Raw genomic sequence first — 19281 nt, 5'->3', positions numbered from 1 at the left:
AGCTCCTCTGGTCGGCTCGTGTCACTGAGTAGCTCTCAGCTGTGCTTCCCTTTGTAGTCTGTTATAGTTTGCAAGCCCTGCCACATCCGTACGATTCAATCTTAGGCCTGTATTGACACTTTGCCTGTTTGATGGTTCGTCAGAGGGCATGGCGTGATTTCTTATAAGCTTCTGGGTTAGAGTCCCACTCCTTGAAAGCAGCAGCTCTACCCTTTAGCTCAGTTCAGATGTTGCTTGTAATCCATGGCTTCAGTTTGGGGTATGTACTCGCAGTCACTGTGGAGACAACATCATCGACACACTTATTGATGAAGCCAGTGACTGATGTGGTGTACTCCTCAATGCCATCAGAAGAATCCCAGAACATATTCCAATCTATGTTTTTTGTTTTACCTTTATTTAACTAGTCAGTTAAGAACAAATTATTATTTTCAATGATGGCCTAGGAACAGTGGGTTAACTGCCTTGTTCAGGGGCAAAACAACAGATTTTTTTTTACCTTGTCAGCTCAGAGATTCGATCTTGCAACCTATCGGTTACTAGTCGAACACTCTAACCACTAGGCTACCCTGCCGTTACCTTACAATTGTAAATTGAATTAACAAACTCTGCTCAAAGTGAGATGAATTTGAACAGCATATTGAGTAAAATTACAAGCTTATGTTTGCTCAAAACCATGACAACATTATATTTCCCAGCATGCTCTATTGCAGGTTGATTTTCAGAATTATTTGTTTCAATACCTGTGTTTTTGCATGTACATTAATTGGTTGTTTCATCTTATGCTACACAAATATAAATAAATACAAATTCTAAGGTAATCCAATCTGTTAGTAGTTGGATTTTTTGCACCCATTGCTGAGATGTCTGTTTCGGTTTATATAATTTAGGTAGTCTCAATAAACTATCTTCCCTACCTTGGCAGTCATTGTGAATGCAAGTTGCAGTTGATTAAAAGTTCAAATTGTTGGATATCCTCACTTTGGCTGGATTCCAATAGGAATTGCACATCACTTTGTAAGCCAGCATAATTTGACTTGCAGGAGTTTTAGACCACTGCATTAAGGTGTAATTAGTCCCTCAAAGAAAGGCCTTATGATATATGTAATGTATTGTCATAAAGAGTTTGGGTTTTACACTGGGAAATATGCAAAAAAGGTGAACATACATTCTCAAGTTGAATTGTATGTTCATTCAGCTATTTGTCCAAATGTTGAGCAAACTCACAATTCTATTGCAGCTGGTTGCCTTACAATTGTAGATTCAATTAACTTTTATACTATTTTGTGGAATAAACTCAAATCCTATTACAGCTGGTTGCCTTATGTTGAATCAACTTGTTTTTACAGTGTGACTGGGAGAGTGGATACCCACTGGGCACACACTGGTTGAATCAACATTGTTTTTACAGTGTGACTGGGAGAGTGGATACCCACTGGGCACACACTGGTTGAATCAACATTGTTTTTACAGTGTGACTGGGAGAGTGGATACCCACTGGGCACACACTGGTTGAATCAACTTGTTTTACAGTGTGACTGGGAGAGTGGATACCCACTGGGCACACACTGGTTGAATCAACTTGTTTTTACAGTGTGACTGGGAGAGTGGATACCCACTGGGCACACACTGGTTGAATCAACATTGTTTTTACAGTGTGACTGGGAGAGTGGATACCCACTGGGCACACACTGGTTGAATCAACATTGTTTTTACAGTGTGACTGGGAGAGTGGATACCCACTGGGCACACACTGGTTGAATCAACTTGTTTTTACAGTGTGACTGGGAGAGTGGATACCCACTGGGCACACACTGGTTGAATCAACTTGTTTTTACAGTGTGACTGGGAGAGTGGATACCCACTGGGCACACACTGGTTGAATCAACATTGTTTTTACAGTGTGACTGGGAGAGTGGATACCCACTGGGCACACACTGGTTGAATCAACATTGTTTTTACAGTGTGACTGGGAGAGTGGATACCCACTGGGCACACACTGGTTGAATCAACATTGTTTTTACAGTGTGACTGGGAGAGTGGATACCCACTGGGCACACACTGGTTGAATCAACTTGTTTTTACAGTGTGACTGGGAGAGTGGATACCCACTGGGCACACACTGGTTGAATCAACTTGTTTTTACAGTGTGACTGGGAGAGTGGATACCCACTGGGCACACACTGGTTGAATCAACTTGTTTTTACAGTGTGACTGGGAGAGTGGATACCCACTGGGCACACACTGGTTGAATCAACTTGTTTTTACAGTGTGACTGGGAGAGTGGATACCCACTGGGCACACACTGGTTGAATCAACATTGTTTTTACAGTGTGACTGGGAGAGTGGATACCCACTGGGCACACACTGGTTGAATCAACTTGTTTTTACAGTGTGACTGGGAGAGTGGATACCCACTGGGCACACACTGGTTGAATCAACATTGTTTTTACAGTGTGACTGGGAGAGTGGATACCCACTGGGCACACACTGGTTGAATCAACATTGTTTCCACTTGATTTCAATTAAATGATGTTGAACCAAAACGGAATAGACGTTGAATTGACATCTATGCCTAGTGAGTAGGGATGCTGGAGAAAGCCCATGTCTTTCCTTAGACCTCTGTCTTTTCTTATTGTATGTTGGACATGATGGATGAGGTGCTGTGTGTGGAGAGAGACACACACACAAACCCCTGGACATGCTGCGCTGGATGTTTCTGTAATGAACACGATAGGAGACAGAGTGCTGGTTTCAAGCGCAGGGCGCAGCAGGTGTTTATTTGTAAAGGACCACAGGAGGAGGCAAGTAGCTGGGTCCAGGGGCAGACAGAAGGTCATATACAGGGGTCCAAAAAAGGCAACAGTACAGGCAGAGAGAAGGCTAATGACGTAGCCCAGGAGATCAGGCACAAGATTGAAGACAGGGAATCTGAAAGGCTAAAGTACAGGCAGGGAATAGGCAAAAAGGCATCGTTAGTGAGGATGGCCAAAACTACGGTACACAGGAGGACTAATACGGGGAAAAACAGAGCTCCGAATAGAAAAGTGTATCAAAACAAACAATACCTCACAATGATGGGGTGCAAAGAACTGAACTAAATAGTGTGTGTAAATGACATACAGGTGTGTGAACAGGTGATTTGGATCTGGAGAGTGAGCTGGGTTCAGGGGATCTGTGTTTGAGAGTGTGAGCTGGAAAGTGAGCTGGAAAGTGAGCTGCGTTCAGGGGATCTACGTGTTTGAGAGTGTGAGTTGGAAGCAGATGTTTCAGTTGTAAAACACACTGGAATATGGATGAAGGGTTTATGGGAATAAGACAAGACCCTCTTACAAAACATTTGAGAAATAACACGACAGTTTGATGAGGGGTATTTCCTCATGAGGTGCCTCATAAATGGGCATCTCTGTGCTGTAGATATTGTTATAAATTGTTGTAAATGGATTGTTGTAAATGGCTATTGTTGTTGTTGTATTTAATTGCATTGAGTGCATGTGAAGTGTTGATCTTGCCCACCTGTCATCTTGCTGCAAAATGAGGACCACAATGGAAATAAGCCTCCGGGCTTGATTGTGTTTTTATACTCAATAATCTTTTATCTATGTAATATTGTCTCTGGCTGGAGCGCCCACTTTTAATTATCCAATAAATTAAATCGATCTTAACACACAGCAATACAAGTAGCTCTCCAATCGCACATGAGCTAGCTTATTGATCAACTTTGGACTAAGTATGGAGATGAAACTACACATTCGTTTTCATTTGTGTGTTGCTTCATATGTTAATGTGCTTGAGTGGGTGTTTTTATGTGCTTCCGCATCTCTTAACCATGTTCTCAGGATGTAGATCATTACTTTCCCTCCTTTCCGGCTGAATGAGCAAGAACTAAATGCAACCTAAAGCTAATTGCCAGTTTATAATAGGGGACAATGAAGGTTGACCAGGTTGTTTCCATTCTCTCCTTTATGCATAATGTACTGTATGTAAATAAATGCTTCATTTAAGCTTGTTATGGTTGTTAGACATTCTTATTGACACATTCACTGCTGGTACTAGAAGAAAAAGGACACCTTCCTCTCTCTATACATATATCTTTCTCTCTCTCTCAATCGCTCTCTCTCTCTCTTTCTCTCTCCATCTATCTCTCTTGTAGAACATTGATGTGACAAACTTCAGCAGCAGCTGGAGTGATGGCCTGGCATTCTGTGCTCTCCTCCATACATACCTGCCCGCACACATCCCTTACCAGGAACTCATCAGTCAAGACAAGGTACCCATCTCACACACACACACATACATGCATGCATACATGCAGACAACTGCACAAACACACACACTCATTCATTTATCATTCCAATTAAGAGCTCATGAACATGGACACCAACACTGCTGTGACCTTCTACTTTCTCAATTAATTTCTTCTTCAAGAACCTTTTAGAGTACCTCCAAAGCATCATTCATAGCGCAACACTTTAATACCTTACACTAAAGTCTATTGTATGAGAAACATAGGCTGAGATTTACTAAAGGTATGCAGGGGCACACAACCTGTTTTGCGTGTTAAATAGCATTTTACTGTGGTGACCATTTTACTAAAGGGGTGCGTAAGCATCACAGCATGTAAAACCTACCAAATGTGGTGGAGCATGTTCCTTTACATTTGGGAGATCCTCCAAAGCACCATTGATAAAGACACATTTTAATCCCTTAGACCAGTGGTTCCCAAACTTTTTAGAATCCCATACCCCTTTGAACATTCAACCTCCAGCTGCGTACCCTCTCTAGCACCACGGTCAGCTCACTCTCAAAAGTTATTTTTTTGCTGTCATTGTAAGCCTGCCACACACACACACACTATACGATACATTTATTAAACATCAGAATGAGTGAGAGTTTTTGTCACAACCCGACTCGTGGGAAGTGACAAAGAGCTCTTATAGGACCAGGGCACAAATAATAATAATTAATCATTTTGCTCTTTATTTAACCATCTTACATAAAAATAAAAATAAATTGTTCATAGAAAATTGTGAATAACTCACCACAGGTTAATGAGAAGGGTGTGCTTGAAAGGGTGCCCATAACTCTGCAATGTTGGGTTGTATTGGAGAGAGTCTCAGTCTTAAATCATTTTCCACACAAAGTCTGTGCCTGTATTTCGTTTTCATGCTCGTGAGGGCGAGAATCCACTCTCACATATGTAGGTACGTGTTTGCAAAGGGCATCAGTGTCTTAACAGCGCAATTTACCAAGGCAAGATACTCTGAACGCAGCCCAATCCAGAAATCTGTCAGTGGCTTCTGATTAAATTACATTTTCACAGAACCGCTTGTTGCAATTTTGATGAGTCTCTCTTGTTCAGATATCGGTAAGTGGACAGGAGGCAGGGCATGAAAGGGATAACGAATCCAGTTGTTTGTCGTCCATTTCGGGAAAGTACCTGGGTAATTGTGCACCCGGCACACTCTCACTCAGGTGCTTCGCTATATCACATTTGACATTGTCCGTAAGCTTGAGTTCATTTGCACACAAAAAAATCATATAATGATGGAAAAACCTGTGTGTTGTCCTAATGCAGACAGAGAAGAGCTCCAACTTCTTAATCATAGCCTCAATTTTGTCCCGCACATTGAATATACTGTAGTTGCAGAGTCCCTGTAATCCTCAATTCAGATCATTCAGGTGAGAAAAAACATCACCCAGATAGGCCAGTCATGTGAGAAACTCGTTATCATGCAAGCAGTCAGACAAGTGAAAAATATGGTCAGTAATGAAAACTTGTCAATACTTTTCCCCTTGATAACTAGCGCACTTCTGTATGTTGTAAAAGCGTTACATGGTCGCTGCCCATATCATTGCATAGTGGAGAAAATAAACGAGAGTTCAGGGGCCTTGCTTTATCAAAGTGAACAATCTTCACTGTAGTGTCCAAAACGTCTTTCAAGCTGTCAGGCATTCCCTTGGCAGCAAGAGCCTCTCGGTAGATGCTGCAGTGTACCCAAGTGGCGTCGGGAGCAACTGCTTGCACGTGCCTTACCACTCCACTATGTCTCTCTGTCATGGCTTTTGCGCCATCAGTACAGATACCAACACATCTTGACCACCAAAGTCCATTTGATGTCACAAAGCTCTCCAGTACTTTAAAAATATCCTCTCCTATTGTCCTGGTTTCCAGTGGTTTGCAGAAGAGGATGTCTTCCTTAATTGACCCCCCATAAACGTTATGGACATATACCAGGAGCTGTGCCAGGTCTGTTGACTCATCCAGCTGTAATGCATAGAATTCACTGGCTTATCTGCGAAGCAGTAATTGTTTCACAACATCTCCTGTCATGTCACTGATGCGTTGTGAAACAGTGTTGTTTGATGAAGACATTGTCTGTATAGTTTTTCCCCCAGCATTGTCCCAGCCATATCTGCGGCAACAGGAAGAATTAAGTCCTCCACTCTACACAAGAGAGTAATGGTTAATGTGATTGGATATTAATTATTTGACTAGGCTACCTATATTTGACATTGTGTTGTTATTTCGCTGAACACTAGATTCTATTTTTGGCAGTAAAAAGAGGCTACTCAGGCAAGAAAAAAACCTCACCCAAATGTATAGCCCTGTTGGAAAATATAAATGGACTGTTTGAAAATGTGAAGAAAAAAAATGTGAATCACATTTTTATTTGGCATACACCCGATGGCATTGCGTGCCCCAGTTTGGGAATAACTGCCTTAGACTAAGGCCTAGATTCAATCCGGACGGTGGAAGATCCGCGCTATAGCGCAATTTAACTTTAAATGCAATGTTTCTGCATTCGCGAAGGCTGCATTCACGGTAAACACTGCATACGCGGATCTTCTGCGGTCCGGAATGAATCCAGCCCTAAGGGCTTTTGTATGACAAGCATGTACCTTTAAAGCCACCCTCTATCACTTGGTGTTAAAGAGAAGCGGCTATATATTAGTGTTGACAAACAGTCCTGCTGTATGTATATGCAGGTGGCATATAGAGAGGAGAGAGAAGGGCACAAAAACACAGCAAACAGGCTCCGCTTCGTGCCATGTGTTGGGTTCAGCACCCCTGTGTTTATTCGACCAGCTCACTATAAACAAAAGAGGACGACACTTTGGTACACACACACACAAACACACATCCGATGCTGCATGCTATACGCGACAAATTAGCCAGGCTGATTACTATGGTAAAACCTTTCTGTGCCTTCCAGATGACAGACACAAAGCTAGCCCATCCCCAGTGAATTATTCAGTGAGGGCTGTGTGTTGGCTTTAATGTGTTCTGTTGAGTGACTTCCTAGTTTCTAGACTTACAGGCCACCTTTGAAAGCAGAAGTTAGAGTGCACCTTTCCTAGAATGTTCTTTGGATCTTCTATCATTCCATTCCATTTATCCAAGCTCTCTGTCATGGCTCAAAATAAGGTTATTTATCAAACATTATTTACTGTTAGACTCCAACACCATGAGCTTCAGCCTCTTTGGTTTCCCAATCTCAGCTCTCATCCTTTATTAATAAATTATTTTCACGCCGTGCAGCTGACATCATGGGCCTGTCCAAAGCAAACAACAGGGGCTATCTGTTCAAAAATAGTATAGAAATAATAAATAATAATAGTCTTGAATGTGCATGTCTCCCAGGATTGTGTCAAGGCACAGATCTGGGGAAGAGTTCCAAAAAATGTCTGCAGCATTGAAGTCCCCAAGAACACAGTGGCCTCCATCGTTCTTAAATGTAAGAAGTTTGGAATCACCAAGACTCTTCCTAGAGCTGGCCGCCCAGCCAAACTAAGAAATTGGGGGAGAAGGGCCTTGGTCAGGGAGGGGACCAAGAACCCAAAGGACAATCTGACAGAGCTCTAGAGTTCCTCTGTGTAGATGGGAGAACCTTCCAGAATGACAACCATCTCTGCAGCACTTCACCAATCAGGCCTTTGTGGTAGAGTGGCCAGACAGAAGCCACTCCTCAGTAAAAGGCACATGACAGTCCATCTAAAGGACTCTTAGAACATGAGAAACAATATTCTCTGGTCTGATGAAACCAATATTGAACCCTTTGACCTGAATTCCAAGCTTCACGTCTGGAGGAAACCTGGCAACATCCCTATGGTGAAGCATGGTGGTGGAAGCATCATGCTGTGGGGATGTTTTTCAGCGGCATGGACTGGGAGACTAGGGGGGGTATGCATTTGCAAACATTTCTAAAAAACAGTTTTTGTTTTGACATTATGGGATATTGGGTTTAGATTCATGAGGGGGGGAAGCTATTTAATCAATTTTAGAATAAGGCTGTTACGAAACTAAATGTGGAAAAAGTCAAGGGGTCCGAATACTTTTCCGAATACTTTCCCGAACACCCCTTGCCTTTTCCACATTTTATTGTGTTACAGCCTGAATTTAAAATGGATTAAATTGAGATCTGGCCTACACACAATACCCCTTAATATCAAAGTGGATGTTTTTTAAAACATTTTTACAGATCAATTAAAAATGAAAAGCTGAAATATCTTGAGTCAGTAAGTATTCAACCCTTTGTTATGGCAAGCTTCAGTCAAGCAGTGAATATCAAACAGATCCAACCACAAAGACCAGGGAGGTTTTCCAATGCCTCACAAAGAAGGGCACCTATTGTTAGATGGGTATTAATAAACAAAGCAGACATTGAAGCATGGTGAAGTTATTAATTACACTGATGGTCTATCAATACACCCAGTCACTACAAAGATACAGGCGTCCTTCCTAACTTAGTTGCCGAATAGGAAGGAAACCGCTCAGGGATATCAACATGAGGCCATGTTACAGAGTTTAATGGCTGTGATAAGAGAAAACTGAGGACGGAGCAAATACATTGTAGTTACTCCACAATAGTTACCTAATTGACAGGGTGAAAAGAAGGAAGCCTGTACAGAATACAAATATTACAAAACATGCATCCTGTTTGCAACAAGGCACTAAAGTAATACTGCAAAAAATGTGGCAAAGCAGTTCACATTTTGTCCTGAATACAAAAGTGTTATGTTTGAGGGAAATACAATACAACACATTACTGAGTACCAAGCTCCATATTTTCAAGTATAGTGGTGGCTGCATCATGTTATGGGAATGCTTTTAGTCATTAAGGACTGGAGAGTTTTTCTGGATAAAAATGAACTGAATAGAGCTAAGCACAGGCAAAATCCTAGAGGAAAACATGGTTCAGTCTGCTTTCCACCAGACACTGGGAGATTAATTAACCTTTCAGCGGGAGAATAACCTAAAACACAAGGCCAAATCTACACTGAAGTTGCTTACCAAGAAGACAGTGAATGTTCCTGAGTGGCCGAGTTACAGTTTTGTCTTAAAGCTGCTCGAAAATCTACAGCAAGACCTGAAAATGGTTGTCTAGCAATGATCAACAACCAATTTGACAGAGCATTAAGAATTTTGAAAATAATAATGGCCAACTTTTGCACAATCCAAGTGTGGAAATTTAGAGTCTTACCCATAAAGACTCACAGCTGTAATCACAGCCAAAGGTGCTTCTACAAAGTATTGACTCTTGAATGTGAATACTTATATAAATTGGATATTTCTGTATTTCATTTTCAATAGATTAGCAAAAAAATTATAAAAACATGTTTTCACTTTGTCATTATGGGGTATTGAATGTAGATGGGTGAGAGAATAAATATCTATTTATTCCATTTTGAATTCAAGCTGTAACACAACAAAATGTGGAATATGTCAAAGGGTATGAATACTGTCTGAAGGCACTGTAGATCTGTGGACCGTACCTTTTGAATTGCTAGCTCAGAATATGAGTTTTCCAAAAGAACATTGAGGTCAGTACTTTCGGGAGCCTAGATAATGTATTTAGAAATCCCATCATTGGATGGTTCGGTAGTTGGGTAGCTGACCTAAATTGTAAATATAGAAAAAAGGAGTTGCCTGGTAATGTCTTTCAAATCTTGACATGTTCTCAAACCATTACTTCCATGATATTGGCAAGGATACAGATTCCACATTTGTACCATTGAGGGGATGCTAAAGATCGCAAGCCATTATTGTTAAATATTGGAGTATGGGCATGCCATTTTGATTCCCAGTTACATCGTTTTTTCAATATATAAATTGTGTGAGCAATCGTTTAAGGCAGGGGTGTCAAACTCAAATACCCAGTGGGCCAAAATGTAAAACCTGAACAAAGTCACGGGCCAACATTGAACAAATTAACCTTTTAATATGGACCCAAACAAGTTTTGCTTTAACATTGAATATGGAACAAGCATCGCTTATTACCATACAATATATAATTTAATAGTGGAGACATGCAAAATCGAATTTCAAATGAAAAAACACATCAATGGCATTCATTTATTAAATAAATAAAATTTAAATAAAAATTGTATGCCTCTTTTCTATTTGCAGCCTTCTGATTTAAATACCAAAATAAACTTTTTCCACTGGCTAATAATTTTACAAATAAAATGATAATAAATCAATCAACCATTCAAGCCCATGCCTTGTAGCAAGAAAAAGTGCATAAAGAAAACGTTAATTATTGCACACTGGTCTAATCTGATGTGCCCAAGCCAGATACCTGGCATCTCTTCTTGGATGCTAGTTCATCAATGTCTGGGCTCAAGCTCTGAGCTGAAGAAATCCTCAGTATCGAGCGAAGATGTTCATCAGTCAGACGTCTCCTGTGAGTTGTTTTGGTCATCTTCATCGAGGAGAAAAGTTGCTCGCATAGATAAGTGCTGCCGAACATGGAGAGCATCTGAGCAGCTTGGGTGCGGAGCTGAGGCATTGTGTCAGGGATGAACCGTGGAAACTGTGCGGCGCCCACAGCATCATACTTTGACTTCAGCGTGTCGTTGCACTGGAGTTCAATCAGCTCCATTTGGATGTTGGTTGGTGCATTTTCCACATCAACTGCGAAGGGATTACTAAGCAGTTCAAACTTGCATTTCTGGGCATCGAAGTCGGCAAATCGCCGGCTAAACTCAGCGGCGAGAACACTGAGTTTTTCAGCAAACTGTGCGCATGGGAACACGGCGGTAGAGATCTGCGCTTTTATGGATTGGCAGCAGGGAAAATGGCAAGGGTTTCCTTGCAGCATCTGATTCTCCCACAGGCACAGTTTAGTTTTGAAGGCCCTCACTGCAGCGTACATGTCTGTGATGATGCGCCCCCGCCCCTGAAGCTGCAGGTTCAGCGCATCGAGATGGCTCGAGATGTCACAGAGAAAGGCCAGCTCACACAGGAACTTTTGCTCCCGGAGCTCTGCTGTATCCTTCCCTTTGGTTTCCAGGAATTGACATATTTCCTCACGCAGCTCGAAACATCTGTTCAGTACTTTTCCTCTGCTTAGCCATCTCACCTCTGTGTGATACGGCACGTCTGCGTATTCCGAACCACACTCCTCCAGAAAAGATTTAAACTGGCGGTGATTTAGACCTTTGGCTCTTATAAAGTTAACTACCTGTGTTACTGTGGTCATAACATGTTCCATCTTTAGGGCTTTGGTAAACAGTGCTTCCTGATGTATGATGCAGTGGTAAACAGTTAGCTCACCTGCACAGTTCTCTTCCCGCATCTTCTCCTGAACCATGCCCACCAGTCCACTCTTTTTACCGCACATCGCTGGCGCACCATCTGTCGTTAATCCAACTAGTTTATCCCACGGCAGCTTTATTTCAGTTACACATTTGGAAACCTCCTCAAAGATTTCCTTTCCTGTGGTTGTGCCATGCATTGATTTGAATCCTAATAGCTCCTCCGTAACACACAGATTTGAGTCCACTCCACGGATGAAGACTGACAGCTGAGCAGTATCAGATGCGTCGCAGCTCTCATCCACAGCGAGGGAGAACGCAACAAAATCTTTTCCCTTTTCCATCAGCTGGTCATACAGATTGGTGGCAAGATCACATGTGCGATCAGCTACTGTGTTCCTGCTCAGGCTCACGTTTGAAAATGCTTGTTTTTTCTCTGGGCATACGAGGTCACAAACCTTCATCATGCACTTTTTCATGAACTCTCCCTCATTAAAGGGCCGGGCTGATTTTGCGATCTCTGCTGCCACTATATAACTAGCCTTTACAGCAGCCTCGCTTTGTGATGTGGCTTTTAAACATATTCTGTTGTGAAACCAAACTTCTTTTCATCTCCTCTACTTTCTGGCTCCTTTGAGTCATGTCCAGGTCCTTGTATTTGTCATGGTGTTTCATTTCATAGTGTCGTCTAATGTTGTACTCCTTACTTACAGCCACGTTGACTCCACAAACAAGACAAACAGGTTTGTCTTTTACATATGTAAACAGATATTCTGCCTCCCACTTGTCCAGAAAGCTCCTGTTTTCTGCCTTTCTTTTCGCCATTTTTGGGAAGGGTTAGCTCGCTGACAGTTGTAGCGTCTATGTTGCTATGACTACTGTCACAGAGGAGAGAGCGTTTCTGTGTCCTGTCCTGATTGGCGCGCGAAAACAGCAGAGCATTATGGGATTCGTAGTATTAGTGGTGAATGCGCTGTATAATACCGGCGGGCCAGCTCTAGTAGTAATTTGGTATTGTCTCGCGGGCCAAATATAATTACCCCGCGGACCAAATTTGGCCCACGGGCCAGAGTTTGACACCCATGGTTTAAGGGATATATCTGTGGAGACCACCTCTTCCAGAGCAATAGGAGACACCATATTTTTCACTATACTCAGCCAGAAGAATCATGTCTAAACCATTTTAAGGTGGGGCGAAATGCTAGTGCCTGGAAATACCATTTAAAGTTTGGTACGGATAGTCCTCTCACGTCTTTCCCTCTTTGTAAGTGTTAATTTTATCCTTGATCGCTTAACTGAAATATACATTTTGAAACAGCACAATGCATTTTATCCCAAAAGCCAGAATGGGAACACATGGGGCGTATCGAACTACGGAAATTCAGCCGAGGCAATATAGTAATTTCGGCAATAGATATTCTCCCAGTTATAGGAACTGGGATGTTAGTCCATCTACTGAGATCAGATTGAGTTGATTAGAGCATTCTGTTAAAGTTTCTGCAAATGGTTTTATCTAAGGAAGGAAATATATAATGGGAAACAATTGGGATTCCTTGAGAGGACTGTCTTGAGAGGCAGTAGGGCTGGTTTGGTTAGATACATTTCATAACTTGAGATGAAGCTGAATTTATCTAGAAACGTCAATGCGTTTGGGAGTGATTGAAATACATTGTCTAGATATAGTAAAATATTGTCTGTGCATAATCAGATGAAGTGATCAGCAGATTTCAGGAAAATTGTTATTTCCTTCAATTTACAAATTGCATTGCCCAGGGGGTCCATTGATAATAAAAATAGCAGAGGAGAAATCGGATTGCCTTGTCTACTGCTTCTAGTGATTCTGAATAAATCCGAGCAGATTCAGGTTGAGTGTTTAATAGTCACAGGGTTGCAGGTGTAATTGCAGGCTACAGTGAGAATATTAGGCTCCGAGCTCCAACATGCAGGACTGTGAAATAAAATAAAGAAAATGGTAAAAAAAATATATATATATATATATATAGTACCAGTTAAAAGTTTGCATACACCTACTCATTCAAGTTTTATTGTTTTTATTTGTACTATTTTCTACATTGTAGAATAATATTGAAGACATCAAAACTATGAAATAACATATGGAATCATGTAGTAAGCAAAAAAGAGTTAATCAAATCAAAATATATTTTCGGTTTTAGATTCATCAAAGTAGTCACCCTTTACCTTGATGACAGCTTTTCACACTCTTGGCATTCTCTCAGTCATCTTCATCTGGAATCATTTTCCAAGTCTTGAAGGAGTTCCCACATATGCTGAGCACTTGTTGGCTGCTTTTCCTTCACTCTGCGGTCCAACACATCCCAAACCATCTCAATTTGGTTGAGGTCATGTGATTGTGGAGGCCAGGTCATCTGAAGAAGTACTCCATCACTCTCCTTCTTGGTCAAATAGCCCTTGCTCAGCCTGGAGGTGCGTTGGGTCATTATCCTGTTGAAAAACAAATTATAGTTCCACTGAGCGCAAACCAGATGGGATAGGGTATCGCTGCAGAATGCTGAGGTAGCCGTGCTGGTTAAGTGTGCCTTGAATTCTAAATAAATCACTGACAGTGTCACCAACAAAGCACCATCACACCTCCTTCGCCATGATTCACGGTGGGAACCACACATGCAGAGATCATCCGTTCACCTACTCTGCGTCTCACAAAGACACAGCGGTTGGAACCAAAAATCTCAAATTTGAACTCATCAGACCAACGGACAGATTTCCACTGGTTTAATGTCCATTGGTCGTTTTTCTTGGCCCAAGCAAGTCTCTTCTTTGTATTGGTGTCCATTAGTAGTGGTTTCTTTGCAGTGATTTGACCATGAAGGCCTGATTCACTGTCTCCACTGAACAGTTGATATTGAGATGTGTCTGTTATTTGAACTCTGTGAAGCATTTATTTGGGCTACAATTTCTGAGGCTGGTAACTCTAATGAACTTATCCTCTGCAGCAGAGGTAACTCTGGTTCTTCCTTTCCTGTGGCGGTCCTCATGAGAGCCAGTTTCATCATAGCAGTTGATGGTATTTGCGACTGCACTTGAAGAAACTTTCAAAGTTCTTGAAATGTTCCATATTGACTGACCTTCATGTCTTAAAGTAATGATGGACTGTGGTTTCTCTTTGCTTATTTGAGCTGTTCTTACCATAGTACGGGCTTGGTCTTTTACCAAATAGGGATATCTTCAGTATACCACCCCTACTTTGTCACAACACAACTGGTTGGTTTAAATGCATTAAGAAGGAAATGCATTCCACAAATGAACTTTTAACAAGGCACACATGTTAATTGAAATGCATTCCAGGTGACTACCTCATGAAGCTGTGTGAGAGAATGCAAAGCTGTCATCAAGGCAAAGGGCAAAGGGTGGCTACTTTGAAGAATGTCAAAACACTTGTTTGCTTCTTACATGATTCCATATGTGTTATTTCATAGTTTTGATGTCTTCACTATTATTCTACTATGTATAACATAGTAAAAATAAAGAAAAACCCTTGAATGAGTAGGTGTGTCCAAACTTTTGACTGGTACTGTATATACACTACCATTCTAAATTTTGGGGTCACTTAGAAATGTCCTTGTTTTTGAAATAAATGCACATTTTTTGTCCATTAAAATAACATCAAATTGATCAGAAATACCGTGTAGACATTGTTAATGTTGTAAATGACTATTGTGTCTGAAAATGTATGATTTTTTATGGAATATCTACATAGCCGTACAGATGCCCATTATCAGCAACCATCACTCCTGTGTTCCAATGGCACTTTGTGTTGGCTAATTCAAGTTTATCATTTTAAAAGGCTAATTGATCATTAGAAAACCCTTTTGCAATTATGTTAGCACAGCTGAAAACTGCTGTGCTTATTAAAGAAGCAATAAAACTGGCCTTCTTTAGACTAGTTGAGTATCTGGAGCATCAGCATTTGTGGGTTCGATTACAGGCTCAAAATGGCCAGAAACAAAGAACTTTCTTCTGAAACTTGTCAGTCTATTCTTGTTCTGAGAAATAAAGGCTATTCCATGCAAGAAATTGCAAAGAAACTGAAGATCTCGTACAATGCTGTGTACTACTCCCTTCACAGAACAGCGCAAACTGTCTCTAACCAGACTAGAAAGAGGAGTGAGAGGCCCCGGTGCACAACTGAGCAAAGGGACAAGTACATTAGAGTGTCTAGTTTGAGAAGCAGACGCCTCACAAGTCCTCAACTGGCAGCTTCATTAAATAGTACCAGCAAAACACCAGTCTCAACGTCAACAGTGAAGAGACGATGCTTTTGTTTTTATTGGCCAGTCTGAGATATGGCTTTTTCTTTGCAACTCTTCAATTTAATGATAGTAAAGATACGACAATGTCCAAGAAGTGAAGTCTATATTCTAAATCATATATTCTAAATCAGATTGGACACCCAGCAAGGGCATCCAATCCGGCCCGCAGGTGGTCTGAGTAAAACATGTATTTAATTTTTTGTCTTCTTTTTTGTGTGTAGTAAAACAAACTCAATATACTTTTAAATTACTAAAACCAAAACGAAACAGTGTAGAAATGATAATGGTTTCTTGACTGTGTCCAGCTTGCTAACAATAACCAAAATTAAAGCTAGACAGTCAGGGAGTATCGAAAATTCCTAAAACGATGAATAGAGGACTATGTTTTGCAAATTCTGTTCTAGATACTCTAGACAATAATACATCATGGCCAGTAGGTCAAGTCCTCCCTTGGAGGTAAATGCAATAGTGTAAATGGAGTAGTAGCCCATATGGGACACCTCAGTATATTGTCCATTGTCCATTAGTTGGTGTGGTGTGATCACTGTTTTAATGTCCTGGACCATAGGCAATATAATAACAACAAAATCCAATGCTCAGCAAAAATAGTATTAATGTTCCTTGTACCCAATTGGGGAGTGGGGGGGCTGGGTCCTCATCATTGTCTTATTCTGAGGGCAGAATCATAGCAATAGGCTAGGCTGAGTGATCATGCATGGATACCTGAATATTGAGCCAGTCATGATAGGGTTCCATCTGTTGACTTGTCCCCTTGTGTGTTGGGTTTGATGTGATTATTAAAGAAGTCTTGACAGTGGAAAACATGTGTGTTGTGTTCTGGAAGGTCAAGATGAGTTTTGCCGGGTGGATGAAGCCTCATCTAGCTTGTACAGATTTAGCTTGCGTAGCTTGGAACTCACCTCGTTGTAGGTCGCCCTCTGTTTTAGCAGTTCGGCAGGTCAGTGACTCTTTGACTGTCCTCTCCCTCTCCCTCCACCTCAGGCATACGTTTTGTCCTGGTCCCAGAGGGAATATGGCCTGGGTGTTTAAAAGGGTTTATTTGTGGAGATGTGTGCTGTTTGTTGCTGTTTGCAGCGATCTGTGTGGTAATACGTGTGGAAGAAGAGGGGGAATAGAAGGGGGAAGAAGAGGAGGAAGAGAAAACAGGAGGAGAGGAGGGCCCTGCAGTGTGTTATGAGTAAGGAAGAGGAGGTATAGGAGGAAGAGGGACACTCTGTAGTGTGTAATGAATGAGGAAGAGGAGGAATAGGAGGAGGAAGACCTTGTAATGATCAACACTGTATGTTTTTCCTACAGGTCCGGAATCTGTCCCTGGCGTTTCAGGCTGCAGAGAGCATTGGCATCAAACCCTCCCTGGTGAGTTGAACTGAGCAACCAGAGACCAGACAATGCACCAAAGAAGCATGGACGCTTTGATCTGGTTTATTCCTAAACAAATGACCTAATTTGATTAACTAACTACAGAATGAATAGCATGCTTTGAGTTGGTCATCTACAGAAACAACATTTGATTAGATTATTGAATTTTATCAAGTGATAGAGTGATCAGCGTTCAATACTGTAGTGCCCTCCAAGCTCGTCAGCAAGCTCGGGACCCTGGGACTGAACTCCTCCCTCTGCAACTGGATCCTGGACTTCCTGATGGGCAGACCCCAGGTGGTGAGGGTAAGCAACAACATCTTCACCAAGCTCACCCTCAACACGGGGGTGTGTGTTTAGCCCCCTCGTGTACTCCCTGTTCTCCCACAACTGTGTGGCCACGCACGACTCCAACACCATCATGAAATTTTCTGACGACGGTGGTAGGCCTGATCACTGACAGCGATGAGACTTGGCAGTGTGGTGCTTGGACAACAATCTCTCCCTCAATGTTAGCAAGACCAAGAAGGAAACAGTGGGGGGAGCATGACCCTCTCCACATCAATAGGGCTGAAGTGGAGAGGGTCAAGAGCTTCAAGTTCCTCGGTGTCCAGGTAACATGGTTATAACGGCGCCTCTTCTCCCTCAGGAGACTGAAGAGATTTGTCATGGGCCCTCAGATCCTCAAGAAGTTTTACAGCTGCACTATCGTGAGCTTCTAGACTGTCTGGCCTCACTGCCTGGTATAGCAACTTAACCACCCTTGACCGCAAGGCTCTACTGAGGATGGTATGGACGGCCCATGTACATCATTGAGCCAAAGCTACCAGCCATCCAGGACATTTATACCAGGCGTGTCTGTGGAAGGCCCAGAAAATTGCCAAAGACTTCAACCATCCCAGCCATGGACTGTTCTCAGGCTCCAAGACAGCTTCTATCCCTAAGCAATAAGACTGTTGAACAGCTAACCAATGGCTGCCTACCCTCACCCACAGGCTATCGGCATTAACTGTACCTGCTCTGGCATTGCGCATGGTGATCTTAGGGTTAAGTGAGGCTGCTCAGCCATGGAAACCCATTTCATGAAACTCTCGTTATTGTGCTGACGTTGCTTCCAGAGGCAGTTTTGAACTCAGTAATGAGTTTTGCAATCGAGGACAGGCGATTTTTACGCGCCCACACGCTTCAGCACTCTGTGAGATTGTGAGGCCTACCACTTTGCAGCTGAGCTGTTGTTTCCACTTCAAAATAACAGCACTTACAGTTGACAGGGCCAGCTCTAGCAGGGCATACATTTGACGAACTGAGTTGTTGAAAAGGTGGCATCGTATGACGGTGGTACTTTGAAAGTCACTGAGCTCTTCAGTAAGGCCATTCTACTTCCAATGTTTGTCTATTGAGATTGCATGGCTGTGTGCTCGATTTTATATACCTGTCAGCAATGGGAGTGACTGAAATCCACTAATTTGAAGGGGTGTCCACATACTTTTGTATATATAGTGTATGTAGCCTACACGCGACCTCTCAATGCAGTTTACTGAAGGTAATCTCCATCTTACATTCATGAAATCTCCAATCTATCTTTGTGCCAATGGCAGACGCTCAACATATGAAGTGCAGCTAGGACTACTCACTGTTAACAAAATGTATGGTACAATGTGTCCACAAGCACGCTCGAGGAAATAGACATTTTGTTCCATGATGTTACAATAACAAAAGCGAGTGCACGGGCTTCACTAGATTCGCAGGGATTTGTTGTACCAGGGCACTATCTCTGCTACTGGTGCTGAGTCACCGCTACTAGGCCTATTTGCTTATCTGGTTGTTAAGTGGAGAATCGGATATGTTCCCTGTGACAAAATAACCACAATAAGTGGGTTATCATAAAGTATAAACAGCCACACCTTCCAAAATTCCCCTGATAGCCAGGTGTAAGGGGAGAGAAAAGTACCAACAAGCTCAGTCAAAAATAAGCTAAATCAAATGTAATTTTCACTAGACTGTAGTCCAATAATCACATAATATTTTAGGCCTACATTTAAACTAATTTACATCAACGAAATAGCGTGGT

At 41.9% G+C, this 19281-nt stretch overlaps 1 protein-coding gene across 6 annotated transcripts in view; it reads left to right on the top strand.

Annotated features, from left to right (window-relative positions):
• Positions 1-19281, top strand: part of LOC115105533 (cytospin-B-like) — a 179239-nt gene that overhangs the window by 144954 nt on the left and 15004 nt on the right. For all 6 annotated transcript variants that reach the window (XM_029627693.2, XM_029627692.2, XM_029627691.2 and 3 more), the window contains 2 exons: positions 4154-4270; positions 17148-17207. In XM_029627693.2, coding sequence (XP_029483553.2) covers positions 4154-4270; positions 17148-17207 — 177 coding nt within the window. The remainder of the gene's footprint in view (positions 1-4153; positions 4271-17147; positions 17208-19281) is intronic.

Source organism: Oncorhynchus nerka, linkage group LG22, assembly GCF_034236695.1.
Source record: "Oncorhynchus nerka isolate Pitt River linkage group LG22, Oner_Uvic_2.0, whole genome shotgun sequence".
Lineage (NCBI taxonomy): Eukaryota > Metazoa > Chordata > Actinopteri > Salmoniformes > Salmonidae > Oncorhynchus > Oncorhynchus nerka.
Note: the sequence above shows the minus strand (reverse complement) of the source record. Positions and strands in the feature narration are given on the sequence as shown.